General features: G+C 48.3%; 1 protein-coding gene across 2 annotated transcripts in view; it reads left to right on the forward strand.

Annotated features, from left to right (window-relative positions):
• Positions 1 to 16592, forward strand: part of SLC24A4 (solute carrier family 24 member 4) — a 191595-nt gene that overhangs the window by 154200 nt on the left and 20803 nt on the right. For both annotated transcript variants that reach the window (XM_027521566.1, XM_027521567.1), the window contains exon 12: positions 187 to 391. In XM_027521566.1, the coding sequence (XP_027377367.1) occupies positions 187 to 391 (205 nt within the window). The remainder of the gene's footprint in view (positions 1 to 186; positions 392 to 16592) is intronic.

Raw genomic sequence — 16592 nt, forward strand, 5'->3', positions numbered from 1 at the left:
ATACTGGTTCGAGTGGAAATGAGCAAACTTAGCTGGATTCTAAGGTCCTGGAGCCATTTCTCAGGCAAACCCGAAGCCAGGGGTGCTGTTCTAGAAACCCTTAAGTGCCACCTGCCTGAGGAACCAAGCAACAGGGTGCAGCTGTGTCACACGCCTGGGTGTCTGTCTTGCCTCCTGTCCACACAGAGGCAGAGGCTGATCAACTCGGCCAATGGCGTGAGCAGCAAGCCGCTTCAGAACGGGAGGCACGAGAGCATCGAGAACGGGAATGTGCCCGTGGAAAACCTGGAAGAGCCACAGCGGGACCAAGAGCCCCCACCGCAGCCCCTGCCGCCTCCCCAGGAGCCAGAGCCCGTGGAGGCCGCTTTCCTGTCCCCCTTCTCCATGCCTGGTGAGTCCTGGGGGCCAGGGCTCTCGGGCCACACTGCTCGGGGCTCCAGGGTTCCAAGCCTGGGTCTTCAGGATGGTGAGCTGGACTCAGGAGGGCAGGGAGCCTGGTGTGAGGGTCCAACATTAAGTCACTCAATGAACACTTCCTCAGTGCTGAACTGTGGGTTAGAGCCGCCATAGGAGGCAGGCACTGCCCAGGGTTAGGGAGCCTGGGGTGCCAGACAGCTGGCCAAATGGAGGCCTGGGAAGTACCCCAGTAACCTGTAGTAACCGCACTCAAATGCCCAGGGCAGTGGGGCTTTCTCATGCAGTAAAGAAAAAGCACATACGTTATTTTTATGGACATGCTCAGACTCTCCAGCCCTTCCAGTGTGGGCAGGCCGTTTTGCCCATGTGTTGCATATTTGCTGGGACAGGATATGCTAAAGCCACACATGATCTTTAGACAGTTACACCTTATGTGTTTGATGATAACTCCTACCTATAAGTAAGTTGGAGTCGATGTGGCTCTGGCCCAGGCCTGAGTGTCCTCCCATCTCATTGAATGGGCCCAGTGTCATATGACTGCCAGCTCCTCGCTGACCTCACCTCTGCTCCAGCCACACTGGCCTCCTAACTGTCCTTCTCAGAAAGTAGCAGATATGCTCCAGCCCAGGACCTTTGCACTTGCCCTTTGTTGAAATGCACTCTGTTCTGCTACCTGTATCACTCACTTCCTTCCCTTCCTCGGGTCTCTGCTTAAATGTCACCTTCTCAGTGTGGCCTTCTCTGACCACCCTAACCTAAGTATTTTGAATATATATATCTTTTATCTTGTGTGTCTCCCTGGCTAAAAAATCAGCTCCGTGCCAGCAGGTATCTTTGTCTATTTCATTCGCTGTTGTATCCCCAGTGCCCAAGCCTGACACATAGTAGGTGCTTAGTAGATGTCCATCAAGTGAATGATTTCAGGAATGTGTGTGAGAGGATCCCCAGACACACCCAATCTGTCTTCATCTTTAGCCATAATCCTCTGCAGTCCATGATGGGAAATAAAGGCCTGAGCTCTTTAGCCCCATCTCGGAGGTTTTTTCTTGGTGTCCTGCCATCCTGAATGGCAGCAGAATTCCAAGATTTTCAAGTCCAAAACTTGATGTTTTTCCAAAAAGATTTCTGTGTTTAACAACAGGCTCACAGATGGCACCTGATTTGGGAGATGGCTTGGGGTGGGGAGAGAGGAGAGGAGAGGCAGTATGGTCCCAGGGAAGAAGATGCAGGTACAGTCCAGGAAACAGACTACCTTGCTGGGGCTTCAGACTGAGAAGAAGCTACCCTTTGGGGGTTCTGTTCTCCAGCCCCAGGAGGTGGATGGAATCCCTGTTTTACAGATGTGGGGCCTCACAGGGTCATCACCACCACCCCCTACTGCCGCTTCATCTAGATGCTGTTCCTGACCCTGCTTATTGTCCAGAGCTCTGCAGGAAACCAGAGAAGGGACCTGCCCTTTGGGGCAGCTGCCGTTCTGTAAAGGGAGGCAGCCTCATGTAAGGGCAACTCATCTTTCCATCTCCTTGAAGCTTTGAGTTTGGCAGGACTGAATTGGGTGGTCCCTGGGGCCAACCACCCCCTCCTCTCATCCTGGTGCCAGAATCTGATGCTCCTTAGACAAGTGGCTTGTGGGAAACCAGGTCTAGCTCCCTGCAGGGACTCTGGGCAGGTCAACTCCTGAGGGGAGGAGCTCAGAATGCTGTTCTCTTACAAGGGCTGGGACCAGATCACTCCCGGGTTCTCTGCACCCACGAACCCTTTCCCAGGGAGCTCCGCCTTTCCTGGCGGGTGGGAACTTCCTGTTGAAATTGGTTCCACATTCCTCTTCAAGCCAGAGGCTCTGGGACATTCCCCTGGGCTGGCCCTCAGCAGAGCTTCCGCCCAGGGCTCGCCTCTGGAATGGGCCAGGGGCTTCCTGTGTCCCTGCGGAAGCTCCCTTTGTGTCCCTGCGGAAGCTCCCTTTGTGTTCCTGCGGAAGTGTTTCCAGGTGGCGCCCTGGGAAACCGCAAGTACTTCCTCTCCATCTCCTCTAACCTCAATGTGAGAAGCGGGGGCGGGGGAACGGGGTTGTGTGGCTGCTGCCTGTTTAGGTGTGTCCAGCAGCCAAGGGAAATTGAGGCCAGTGTGGACAGGAGTTCACAGGAATGTGGAGCCAGGCAGCGGGACACAGCACCTGTGAGAGATTCCGCATTGCCAGCTGCAGGCCCTCCGTCCACCCACTCATCCCCGTCATCTTTTCAGCTCGTCTCTGGTTGTGGCTCAGTGGTCAAGACTCCGCCTGCAGTGCAAGAGACTTGGTGGAGACATGGGTTCGATCCCTAGGTTGGGAAGATCCCCTGGAGAAGGAAATGGCAGCCCCACTCCAGTATTCTTGCCTGGGAAATCCTACGGACAAAGGAGCCTGGTGGGCAACAGTTCATGGGGTTGCAAAGAGTTGGACACGACTGAGCGACTAAACAACTGGTTGTGGAAACACAATGATCTGGGACCGTGGGGATGCCCTGAGGGGCTTTAGGGGCGGGTGGAGCTAGTGGTCTCCTAAACTGGGGTCCAGGAAGGAAGCTGGGGCCAGGGGAGGGATAAGGGGCGGGGCCCTGGGAAGAGGGGAGGATCTGTTCCACTCAGAACTAGCGTGGCTGCAGGTATCAAGGAGTGAGCCCAGGCTGTCTGGTGTGCAGCTCTTCTGTGTGGTTGGGGACAGGCTGGGAGGCAGGTGCTGGAGGCTAGAAGTCCTGGGTTGGAATCTTGGTTCTACTGCTCACCAGCTCTGTGACTCTTTCATCTCCTAAACCTCAGTTCCTCATCCACAAAATGGGATGAAAGCATCCTCTGTAAGCAGTACAGAGGTCTTTATTCACCCCTTCTGTGTGACACACGGGTGCTCAGTAAGTGTTCGTTTGGATGACATGCCTGCATGTTAAGTTGCTTCAGTCATGTCCCACTCTTTGCAACCCTATGGATTGTAGCCCACCAAGCTCCTCTGTCCATGGGATTCTCCAAGCAGGAATACTGGAGTGGATTGTCATTTCCTACTGCACAGGATTTTCCCGACCCAGAGATCAAACCTGTGTCTATTATGTCTCCTGCATTGGTAGGTATGTTCTTTATCACTAGGGCCACCTGGGATGACAACCTGCTTTAATCACATGGTTTCTCTTATACCCGGTTTCTCACACTCTCTCCTGCTTGGACCATAAACAATGTTCTAGAAAGTTCATGGGAGTCAGAATCCCTGGAGGTCTGGCACCGTGGTCATTCCCAGAGTCAGGAAGAGGGAACTGGTGATGAACAGGGAGGCCTGGCGTGCTGCGATTCATGGGGTCGCAAAGAGTCGGACACGACTGAGCGACTGATCTGATCTGATCTGATGCTATCCACCTGTTTTGTGCCAGGCACTGGGCTTCAGGTACTTTGCAGACAAGATGATTATTTCAGTCAGTAAATATTTGGGTACCAGACTCTTCTGGGCCTTGGTGATCCAGGTAGAAACAGGACACCCTGGATTCTGGGAGCTTCCAGGCGTGAGGGTTAAATCTGAGCAGATGATTGCATGATACATTTTATGTATCATCTCCTGCCCTCACCACACAGCTGAAGGGTGGAGATGGTGGAAATGCCAGCCCATAGCCCCTGGGCTCTGCCCACCCACATGATATGTCACTGGGCTTGTAGACCAGAGCCCGAGGGCACCCAGCCACAGCCTGTCTCGGGTGCCCGCCTGGTCTGATGCTGGATTTACATCTACACCCAGTGCAGCTGTGCCCACTTCAGGCCACAGAGGCTGGTAATTGGGCATCCTGGGCTAGCTGTTGGCGGGGAGAGAGGAAAAGGGGGAGGAACTCCTTCTCCCATGAGAACTGTGGTCTGCAGCGCAGGCATTGCCCTGCAGTGGCCAGACAGTGACCCTGAGCCCCAGTCTGGCTGGAGAGAACCCTTAATACATGCTGTTTGTGGCTGATGTACTGTCTGGGACATTCTCCTGCCCCATGGGCCACACCCTTGCCCTCCAACTGGACTCCTCCTGCTCCCATAAGGGTAAGGAAATCACATCTTGTGTCCGGTATCCTGGCCCTTGTGTCCATCATTATTATAAGTGGCCGCATCTACTGGGGTCTTGTGTGTCAGGCATTGAATGAAAAATAGGGAATTCTTACAGGGCTCTTCTGGAGCTTCTGTGTGCCATGTCCTGTTCTAAGAGCTTTACATGTATTCCCTCATTTAATCCTCATGACAACACATAAGGTGGGGACGATGATCATCTCCAGTTTATGGAGAAGGAAAGGGAAGCATAGAGAGGTTCAGTGACTTGCCCACTGTCACCCAGCTACTAAGTGGAAATCAAGGGTTTCCAACCTGGGTGGCCCAGGCTAACCACTCTCTCTTTGTACCGTGCATTTTCATTCCATCCTTGCATCTATCTTGAGAAGGAGGCATTACCATTATCCCCATTTTACAAAGAGGGAAACTGAGGCTCCAAGAGGAGACTTCCCAAGTCACACAGCTATTATGTGGGGAGCCACCCTTCCACCCTGAGCTTCCTGATCTACAAACGCCATCCCGGGCCGGTACAGTCAGGAGCAGAAATCTAGGCCCTTTGGAGGTTCTTAAACCGTGTGTATGTTAGTCACTCAGTCATGTCTGAGTCTTTGTGACCCCATGGACTGTAACACACCAGGCTCCTCTGTCCATGGAATTTTCCAGTCAAGAATACTGGAGTAGATATTTCCTTCTCCAGGGAATCTTCCTGACCCAGGGATTGAACCCAGGTCTCCTGCATTGCAGGCAGATTCTTTACCATTTGAGCCACCAGGAAAGCCGTTGAATGGTAACAGGAGGTGAAGTTTACTGAGTGCTTCCTATGGACCGGGCAGGGTGGTTCACACATGCACTCATTAAGTCCTCAGGACCACCCTGGAGGGTGGGTACTGTTATCCCCATTTCCCAGGTGAAGAAGCTGAGGCTCAGAGAGGTTTAGTTGCCCACGATCACACAGGAAGAAGGGACAGCACCCCACACTGGCATTTTCACCCCAGACGTGCTTAAGGGACAATACTGTGGCCAACCAGTGGATTCTTCTGCATTCTTCCTGTGGAGTCCTTAAGAAAATGCTTGTCTCTGTCCATGGTGTCTTCTAGCTGGTACGTAGGTACCAAGGAACTTGTCTGTGTTAAGAAACCATGTTGAATTGAGTTTGAATTATAGGCCTTTGGGGACCTGGCATGCTCTCTTCAGTCCTCGGATGACACAGCTAAACATTTTGTTCATCAGAAAACTCAGCACAAGCCATCTGAAGATTTCAGGAAGTTTCTAGAATGTCTTCTCCCCGCCCCATCCCCATCTTCCTCTGTCCTACACGGAACTAGAGAGCCGTGCTGGCTGGGAGGAGAGGCTGCTTAGTCTCTCTGAGCCCAGTAAAGGGGACTGCAGGAATGGAGCTCTAGAAAACTCTGCCCTGCTCTTTCCTCTCAGCCGCTCGGCATGGCTGGGAGCACAGAGGAGAAGCTGCTGCTGCCACGGGCTCACGTACATGTGAAATTCCACACCCAATTTCTGCCTGCTCCAGGCCCCCAGAGGCACACGGCACTTCACGGTAAAAATGATTTGTTCTTGCCTAGTTCGTGGGAGCCGCCAGAGAAATCACACAGTCGGTAGACTGTCTCGTAAGTCAAGGTCAGGATTTCAAAGAAGTGGCCTTGTCAGTCACTGTGGAGCCCTGAGGTGTCAGCTCACACCTAATTAGAACAAACACTGGCTGAGCACTGTAATTTCTTAATATAACAGCTTTATTGAAGTGTAATTTACTTGCCGTAATAGTCACACCTTTGAAGTACACAGTTGAGTGGTTTTTCATCTACTCACAAAGTTGTGCAACCGTTACCACAATCGGGTTTCTTTAGCACCTCCAAAGGAGCCCCCTACTTGCTAGCAATTATTCTCCGTCCCCACCCCACCCCCATCTCCTGGCAACTGCTAACTCTGTCTCTTTGGGTTTATCTACTCTGGATATTTTATATAAATGGAATCATTAAATAAGTGGCCTTTTGTGTCTGCCTTCTTTGTTGTTGTTCTTCAGCTGCTCGGTCATGTCCGACTCTTTGTGACCCCGTGGACCGCAGCACACCAGGCTTCCCTGTCCTTCTCTGTCTTCCAGAGTGTGCCTTCTTAGCATGTTTTCAAGGTTCATCCGCATTGTGGCATGCGTTGGTCCTTTGTTTCTTTTTCATGACTGAATAATATTCCATTGTATGGATGTACCCCATACTGTACCCCATCAGTACACTGATGATGTACTCCATCAGTGGGTGAACAATTGGATTATTTCCGCTTTCTGGTGATAAGTGGTTTATAAAAACAGCTGCTAAAGCATAATAGAGAAAGAGGGTTTTTTTGGAGAGGGTTGTTTTTAATATAAATGAAAGCAACATTCCTCTGAATTCTCTGTGGTTAACAACAGATGGTCTCTGAATGATCTCTGAATGCTATGGTTAAAAGCAATCTGGGGAATTTTAGACCAACTTCTTGTTTTCAAAAGCAAAAAACGGAGGGGCCGGGGCTTGCCCAGGGGTCAGTATTGACCAGATGGAGCCAGGCATCTGGGCCACATGCCCTGGAATCTACTCTGTGATCACCCCACAGCCAGACCAGCGCAGTCCAAACTGGGAGGTGGGAGGTGAAGGGGCTCAGGACCTGTCATGAGCTGGGCATGTGCTGGGGGCCTGAAGTGTCTATGGATGCTGGCAACAGAAGCCCACATGAGCTTCCTTTGAGATAAAAGGGGATCTTAGTTATCATAAGGATATAGGGGTGTGTTGTGGATCCCACAAACAGTTGGACTCACCCAGGGGCTGGACTCAGGGCCTTCATGCGTGTTGAGGCTCTTCCTGGCTCTTGTCTTCCTTTCACGTGCCTGCCTGTCTCATTCTGCTCCTTGGCTGTGGACTGGCTTTTCTCAAATCCACCGTCAGTGCCCATGGCAGACCGTGGCCTCCCACTGGCCCCAGACTGACTTCTGCCATTTCCTGCCTCCCTCAGTTGGTTGCCTAGGGTTGCGTCTGAATTCCAGAGTCCTAAAGGGGAGAATGCTATCAGCCCAGAGGTCAGGGGCCCACCCCTGGTCAGTAGCCATGCTGGCCAGCGTGGCTTTGGTGGCCCCTGGGAGGGCTGTTTGGAGAGAAGAGATGCTGAGCACACGCGCCCTCACCCCTTGTAGGTCTATGACTGGTGCCTCGGGCGTTATCAGGAGATGACGGATGCTGATTGCTGATGTGGGAGGAATAGAATTGATAGACCTAGTAGGTGGGTCCCTTACGCAGTGGTGGGAAGGACACTCCAGGCTGGGTACCAGCAATGACTCCCGCTGAACCGGCTGCCACCACCTCTCCCAGAATTGAGGAGGTGGGGAACTGGGATGTGCTGAAATGTTCAAAAACTCACTGTCAGTCACAACCCAGGGACCAGGAGGCCACTGCCACAGCTAGGCTGCCACCAGCAGCCGCCACCGGGATGCTGGTCAGGCCTGAGAAGGCATCCCTGGTGCCCATTCAGCTAGCTCCTGGGCAGGAATGCGCCGCTGTAGCCAAAACAGAATTCCCAGAGGCCTGTTTCACAGCAGTGCTTCAAAAGCAGCAGAAAGGTGGCCCAGCCCCTCCTCAGTTTGTTTTTCAAAATAAGGAGCCCAATTTGAGTCTAGAACTTCAACTGCAAGGGAGTCTGGGAAGTGCTCTATGGACATCCTAGGAGGAGGTTGGCATGGGGGCTGCTGAGGCCCAGCTCAGCATGTCCACTCCCATGGGAGCTGCAGGGATGCCTGGAAAAAAGCAGTGAAACTAATCTTTACTGATGACTTAGACCAGAGCAGACCTGGTGAGGGGCTCATGTGGCTTCCAGTTGCATAGTGAGGCAGAGGAGGGGGCTGAGCCCTGACCTATGGCTTGGCAGACACGTTCTTCATGGAGCTTGGGCCACACACACCTTATTATTTGGTGCTTAGAGTCTGCACACAGCCCTGCTTGCGTGTCTGGTGTGGTCCCCATTTCCCAGGTAACTGCACACAGGTTAATAAGGGCCTCGGGCAGGGCTGGTACCCCAGGTCTGCCTGACCCCTGAGGGCTGTCCTCGGCCTTGTTCCAGTGTTGACTTTGGCCAGGAGGGCACTCTGCCAGGCTGGAGTGTGTGCTCTGGAATACAGGGCAGCAGGAAGGAAGGAGAGGAGGCAGCCAGCTGCTGGGTCTATGTGGTTTGTAAGCACTGGGAGCCCACAGGCCTGCCCTGGATGTTTGCTGGATGTGTAAGGTGAGAGGGCCTGCCGTTGGGCCCGTCAAGCGTTCCTGACTCTTATTTCACTCCCCAGGGCCTCCAGACTCAGGGTGCAACCTTCAGAGGCAGGATGGTCAGCTTCATACTTCTTGCCTTTCTTTTGTTTCTCGTAGATCCCCGGGGTGGGTGAGACGGGGGAGGTTACCACGTCACAGCTGAGGACGGGGTGGCTCAGAGAGGTTGAAGGTCCACCCACTGCCACACAGTCATGAGTGACAGAGGACAGAACAGCTCACTGGCCACAAGCCTTGAGGTTCCTGTGGTGGAGTGCAGAGCTGGCCGTAGCTTGAGGTCATCAATAGAATAAGAGAGGCGACTCACTGACCTCAGCTCTGGGACCCACTGACATCCAGTCCAGAAGCTTGACTTGGTGGGGGCTGTGGACATGGATGCAGAGCTGGGGTAAGGGTCTCTGGGGTCTGCACCCGCTGAGGGAACTCTGAGCCTGGCTTCTGTGTTGACCAGGGGGTCCTGGACTGCATGTCTGGTTCTCTCCCCCTTTTCCAAGAGGAGGAACACTTCTTGGGGAAGCATGAACAGGGTCCCAGAGGCTGAACCATGGCACCTGACTGCTGTGAGAGCGGGAGACCAAGCCAAGGCTGCCTCCCTGGGGACGGCCTTTCACAGCCCCCCACAAGCTCTCCAGGCTCTACAGTGAGCTGCCAGGGTGTCTCTTACTGGGCCTTTGGTCCCTGTGCACTCAGGCCTGACTGCCCACGTCTCCATGTCAGCCCCCAGCAGGTCCTGCCTCTGACCTCACTGAAGCCTCTTGTTTTCTCTCACACGCTCCCCTTCTGTCTTCCCCTTCCTCCCAAACCTCAGCTTGGCAGCTTAGCTTAATTACAACCCTGATCTTATCTACTTCCCACAGGGTCCCCCCCCTTGTTTCTCTAGTCCCCTTAGGCTCAAAACCAGCATTCAACATGGTGTCATTAAGAGGCTTTGGATTAGTCTGCCACTTCCTAGCTATGTGACCTTGGGCTAGACAGCTTACTTCTTGAAATCTGTTTTTAGTTCAGTTCAGTCGCTCAGTTGTGTCTCTTTGCGACCCCATAGACTGCAGCACGCCAGGCCTCCCTGTCTATCACCAACTCCCAGAGTTTACTCAAACTCATGTCCATTGAGTTGGTGATGCCATCCAACCATCTCATCCTCTGTTGTCCCCTTCTCCTCCCGCCTTCAATCTTTCCCAGCATCAGGGTCTTAAACCTGTTTTAGTTTCCATAAAAGCACCCAACCCTGTGCTTGACAGTGGTAGGTACTCAGTAAGTGGAACTTAATTAACCATTATTATCAACAAAAGCTAAAATTTAGTGCATACTCTGCACAAAGTGTGGGCTAAATGCATCTCATGTGTTGGCTCATTTTAGTCTCACAATAGCACTGTGTGGTAAGAGCTGTTGTTATCCCCGTTTCACAGTTTAGGAAACTGAGATGCCCAGAGGCTAAACACTTTTCCAAGGTCACAGAGGTAGAATATGCCGGAGCTTGGGTTTGAACCTGGCAATCTAACTATCATTAACTGTGAAGTTTCTGTGCCCCTCAGAGAGCAATCAGTTTAATGGTAAGTCTAAGGATAAAACAAAAATGTATTAGAAGTAACTAAAAATTGATGGTAAGATTCATTCATCCCCAAGGAATAAGAAAACTTTAATGGTTCCCCTACTTAAGAGGATTTTTCTGTTTAGATCACAGCCATGAGCTAAAAGTGTAAGGCTCTAATCTGACAGTTTATGACGCTGTCCACCAGTGGGCAGCAAAAGGACTTTTACAGGCTTTGAAATCATGGGACTCAGAGAACAGGCAAGTAATATAGCACAGAGGACTCAAGATTTAGGCTCTAAAGACCTGCATTCAAGTCCTGGTACTGCCTCTGAGCTTGTGAGGTTTAAGTCACTGAACCAAACCTTACCTGTGAAGTGGGGAGAATATCTCCCCCAAGTTGATATGAAAAATAGTGTTTGTGAAAACCACCTCCAAAATGTGTGAGACACAACACAAATGTTGAATAATGGTGACAGGACTGTTCATTAACCCATCCCTGACAATGCTCCACCCTCGACTGCATCCCCTTACCTCCTCACAAGGACCAGCTCAGAGGTCACCGGCCGGGCATGCAGGGTCTGTTTGTGGCTCTGCCATTAACTTTCTGCGAGGTTTAGGCAGTTCATTAACCTTCATGGGACTTGGTTTTCCTCTTTATAAACAGTTAACCAAGTGAGATTTATCTCGGGAATGCAAGGTTGGTTCAACATGTGAAAAACAATAAGACACGCTGTATTATTAGAATAAAGGCCAAAAATTGCACAATCATCTCAACAGACACAGAAAAAGCATTGGTCAAAATCCAACACCCTTTCTTAACGGGGGAAAAACAATCTAGGAATAGCGTGAATTTCCTCAATCTGATAAAGGGCATCTATAAAACCCCCAAATTAATGTCATATTTAGTGGTGAAAGACGGAAAACCTTCCCCCTAAGATTAGAAACAAGACACCTCTTACCTCTTCTATTCAGCTTTGTGCTGGAGGTTCTATCCAGGGTAAATAGGCAAGAAAAAAACAAAAAGCATTCAATTTGGAAAGGAGGAAGTAAAAGTGTGTTCATAGATGACATGATCTTATATACAGAAAATCCTAGGGAATCTACCAAAAAAAACAAAAAACAACCGTTAGAATTAATAAACTTGCAGGCTTCAAAGTCAATATACAAAATTCAGCTCTATTTCTATCCATTAACAATATGAAAAATGAATGTAAGAAACTTCATTTATAATGCAATCAAAAAGCAATAAAGTACTTAGGGATAAATTTAACAAAAATAGAACAAGACTTGTACACTGAACACTATAAAACATTATTGAAAGAAATGAAAGGAGATCTAAATAAATGGAAAAACATCCTAAGTTTATGCTTGAAAGATTTAAAATTTTTAAGGTGGTAATAGTCCTCAAATTGATCTATAGATTTCATGCAATCATTGTGAAAATCCATGCTAGATTTGGGGGGGGGGCAGTTTGTTTTTTTCTTTTTGCAAATTGAAAAAAAATAAAAAAAATAAAAAAAAGAAATTGACAAGCTGATCCTAAAATTCCCATGGAAATACAGGGGACCCAGAATAGCCAAAACAATCTTGAACAAAATTGAAAGACTTCCTGACTTCAAAACTTATTACAAAGAAAGAATCATCAAGACTGCCTGATAGTGGCATGGGATAGAAATAGAGCTCAATGAACTAGAACTGGGAGTCCAGAAATATGCCCAGACATTGCAGGAGATGCAGGAGACATGTGTTCAAACCCTGAGTCAGGAAGATCCCCTGGAGGAGGAAATGGCAATCCACTCTGGTATTCTTGCTTAAAATATCCCATGGACAGAGGAGCCTGGCAGGTTACAGTCATGGGGTCACAAAGAGTTGGACACAACTGAGCATTAAAAGAAAAAGAACTTAAAGATCAATAATTCTTGGTGAGGGTGCCAAAATAATTCAATGGGGGAAGGAATAGTCTTCTCAACAAATGGTGCTAGGAAAGCTAGATAGCCATATTTTTTTAAAAAAGAAGTTGGACCCTTAATTCACACCACATATGAAACTTAATATGAGACAGACTTAAACGTAGTAGCTAAAAATATGAAACTCTTAGAAAACATAGGTGTACGTTATTTGTGACCATGGTTTCTTATATATATCAATAGCAGAAGTAGCCAAAAAAATGAAAATTAAAAAACAGACTTCATCAGATTTAAAACCTTATGGGATTTATGGGATCTATGAAGTAAGTTGAAAAACTCCTGGAATGGGAGAAAATATTTGTAAATTATATTTCTGATAGGGATCTAGTATCAGAAATATATAGTTCTATATAGAGAACTATAGAACTCTCAGAACTCAACAGTAAAAAGACAACCCAGCCTTTTAAATGGGCAAAAGATCTGAGTCAACAGTTCTCCCAAGATTTATAAATAGCCAATAAATCCATGACAGATACTCACCATTATTAGTCATCAGGGGAATGCAAATCAAAACCACGGTGTGATACCACTCACCACTCAGTAGAATGGCTATAGTTAAGAGAGACAACACTAATGTGTTGGCAAGGATGTGGGTATATTGGAAACCTCATATACTGCTGATAGGAATGTAAAATGGTGCAGCATCTTGGAAACCAGGCTGGAAGGCTTTCAGAAGGTTAAATGTAAAGTCACCGTTGTTGTTGTTTGGTCACTCAGCTGTGTCCTAACTCTTGGCGACCCAGTGGACTGCAGCACGCCAGGCTTCCCTGTCCCCCCAGAGTTTGCTCAAACTCATGTCCATACTGCACCATGCTGTGCGGCGCATCAGTTCTAGTTATAACTCCTAGTTACATATGCAAGAGAAATGAAAACATATGTCCACAGAAAAACTTGTACATACATATTCATAAGAGCATTATTCATAGTAGCTTAAAAGTAGAAATAATCCAAATATCCAAGTGATTAACAGGTTAAACAAAATATAATATATTCATATAATGGAATATTATTTGGCCATAAAAGGGAATGAGACACTGTTCATGCTACAACATGGATGAACTTTGAAAACATTCTGCTAAGTGAGAGAAGCTGGGCATGAAAGGCCACATACTATGATTCCAGGTATATAGGATGTCCAGAATAGGCAAATCTACAGAGAGAGGGTAGATCACTCATAGAGCTTGAGAGGAAGAGAAATGGGGAATATTGGTAATAGGGAGGGGTTTTTTTTTCAGGATCCTGAAAATCTTCTAAAATTATATAGCCTGAAGGAAATGGCAACCCACTCCAGTATTCTTGCCTGGAAAATCTCATGGATGGAGGAGCCTAGTAGGCTACAAACAGTCCATGGGGTCGCAAAGAGTCGGACACGACTGAGCGACTTCACTTTCACTTTCTAATATACTAAAACCACCTAATCATACACTTTAATAGTGGTGAATTTTATATCTTTATTATCTCAGTTTTTAAATCGAGTCAATCTAGAATGGTGTTTCTCAAGCTGGATAAGCAGCATAAGTAGCACCAGGGAACTTGTTACAAATGCAAATTCGTGAACCACCTCGCCCGCCAACTCCAAAGCTGCCCAATCATTAGCTCCAGGGGATTCTGATTTATACTGCAGTTTGAGAACCACTGGTCTTAGACCTATGCTTTCGTGTAAAGACTCCTGGTTTACCGCCCATGAATACTTCATCCAGTAGCACACACCCCCTCATACCACAAGTTAACCACTCTAGGTAGTTAATTGTCCACATTATTTTGTTTGAAGTTTTTCATTAGCAACTGCATCTGTTCTTAATTTTTTGCACCAGTATGATTAGCCATCTGTTTTGTTAGAGTTCATTTGTAAAGATTTTTTTTCACATAATTGTGATTTCCTGCTTCAAAAAAGAAATCTAAGAGGGAAAGAAACACCAGCAGCTCTTCTTTCTCTTGCTTATGTTTGCACATCAGAGTACACAGTGAGCGTCTCTCAGATACCCTCGACATTGCACTTGAAGGATGGCAGCTGGTGGTGGTAGGGAGGGGCTCATTGTCAGAGGAATGTCCCTCAGGATAAACACTGTCACCCTGTAGACCCCCAAACTCTTATCACTTTGCCCCATAAATTAGTCTAGGCTTGATGTTACAGAAATCCAACTCAGGTTGGTTTAAGCCAAAGGACCCACAGTGGCCGATTCACCGGGAGAATCTACCTTCAGGCAAAGCTTGACACTGGGCTCAAGTGGCTGCAAGACCCTGTCCATCTCTCAGCAAGGCTTTCCCCTGCACCAGCTTCATCCTCAGGTAGCTGGCCAAGATGACCACCAGCCGTCTAGGCTTATATCCCACTGGGTTAACCCAGCGTACATACAAGTGGTGCCTCTGGCTGACTGAGGATTGCATTGGGCTGCATGTAGCAGAAAATTTAAGTGACAAAGACTTCACCTCAAGGGGTTTATTTTCAATCACATAGTAAGTCCTGCGATTAGGGAGTCTTGTACTCTGTTATACCATTGGTGTTCCATTTCCGTTCCTCCCTCCTTAGCAGGTGACTTTTGTCTTCAAGTTTGCCAAGTGGCTCCTGTGGCTTGTATGTTCATGTTCCAGGCAGGAACAAGGAGGAAGGACAAAGGACAAGAGGTGTGTCCATAAACCGTCTCTTCTTATCAGGAAGATAGTCACATTTCTGGAAACCCCACCACATAGACATCTACTTACATCTCATAGTCCAGAACTGTTCCGTGGCCACTCCTTCCTGCCAGGAAGCCTAGGAAATTAAGGGTTTTAGCTGTGAACCTACTGTCCAAAGCAAAATAAGGTTCTGTTAACAAGGAGGAAGGGATAATGGATATTATAGACAGTGATTCTCAGCAAAATCCACACACAGGTCTCTAAAGGGGTTATCCACTCAAGCCCAAACCTGTGTAAGCCACTCAGCGGCAAGGGTTGTTGACTTGTGCCCTGGTAGATTCTCAGAACCCAGAATAGTGCCAGCACAGAGAATGAACACACTAAGTGTTTATGGAATGCACGGTTAGCCAAGCTTGACTCGCACACCCCACCCATAGAGCTAGGAAGTAGAGTCGGCCCTCCAAACCATGTGAATGATGTGGCGTGAAGGGTCAGTTCCCTAAAAAAAAATTAGCTTGCTGTTACCAGTAAGGGGGAATGGATGCTGGGCAGGCAAGTACAATAAATGCCCAGCACAACCTAGCATTGCTCCGGCTAGCCAGTTCTTAGAGATAGCAAACTACCCATCCAGAACTACACTTTTCATTTGCAGACTAACCAAGCCTGAGCCCAGTATTCTGAATCACCAGCCTCCATCTGGCTCTCACACGCCAGGAGGCTCTGTTCCCTGGTGCTGATCAACCAGGGTCCCATCTGGCTCTCTCACTGCAGGAGGCTCTATTCCCTTACCCTAATCACCCATGGTCAAGTACCAGATAACTGGAGACAGCCCTGTCCCCCAAGAACCTCCTGAGATTGTTCAAGCGAGCCAATCCTAAGCCTGCTCACCCTGCCTTGCATTCGCTCCTGGAAACCACAGCAATCATTTCTGTGTTTGGTGTCTTACAGTGCCTGATTAAACAATGTAGACGCTGAAGGCCAGAGGAAGATGGGGGTGGGGGTGGGGGAAGGGGCACAGCATGATCACTGTGAATGTTTTCCACACTTGGACCATGACCCACAGTAATAATTATCTTGCGCACACACTCACGCACACACACACACACACATATGCATGGATATCTATAAAAAGGAACAGAAGTCTTCAGAGTAATATTTAACTCACTATATACCGTAGCTATAATACTTTTTTCTTTTTAGGGGAATACTAGATGCCACCCACTTAATTGATTTCACAATCCCATCCACTAATGGGCCTCATCCAACAGTTGAAAAAAAGCCGTAGAACAGGTCAAATGGGGCATTTTCTCTTAGTAAACAATTGTGGGCCTTGAGGCCTGCTAGCTGAGTGGGGCCAGATCAGATGTCCAAACCAGATGTGAAATCCGTACTAGGCAAACTGACATCAGATGCAATTCGGTGCCTGTGAAAATAAGACATTATCCTTCTGCTGTGGCATGTATATGTACCTGCAAAGACACTCGTAAGCCTGCCTGGAAGTGGCCAGGTTTACGATTCCCCAAAGTAAATCCTTCCCTTACATGCAGGGTTTTAGGTCATTTATGGGGATGCCCTCCTTCTCTGGCAGCCTGGATGAGTTGGGATGTGGGTTGAAATTTTGGACAAACTAATTAGGAAAGCTTTCTTCTGTTTGTGCAAGGATTACAAAATACAGAAAGGTGTATGTAGAGGAAGATCTGGGAAGATAGATGTTTTTCTAGGTGTAGCATC

The sequence above is a fragment of the Bos indicus x Bos taurus genome, chromosome 21 (assembly GCF_003369695.1).
Source record: "Bos indicus x Bos taurus breed Angus x Brahman F1 hybrid chromosome 21, Bos_hybrid_MaternalHap_v2.0, whole genome shotgun sequence".
Lineage (NCBI taxonomy): Eukaryota > Metazoa > Chordata > Mammalia > Artiodactyla > Bovidae > Bos > Bos indicus x Bos taurus.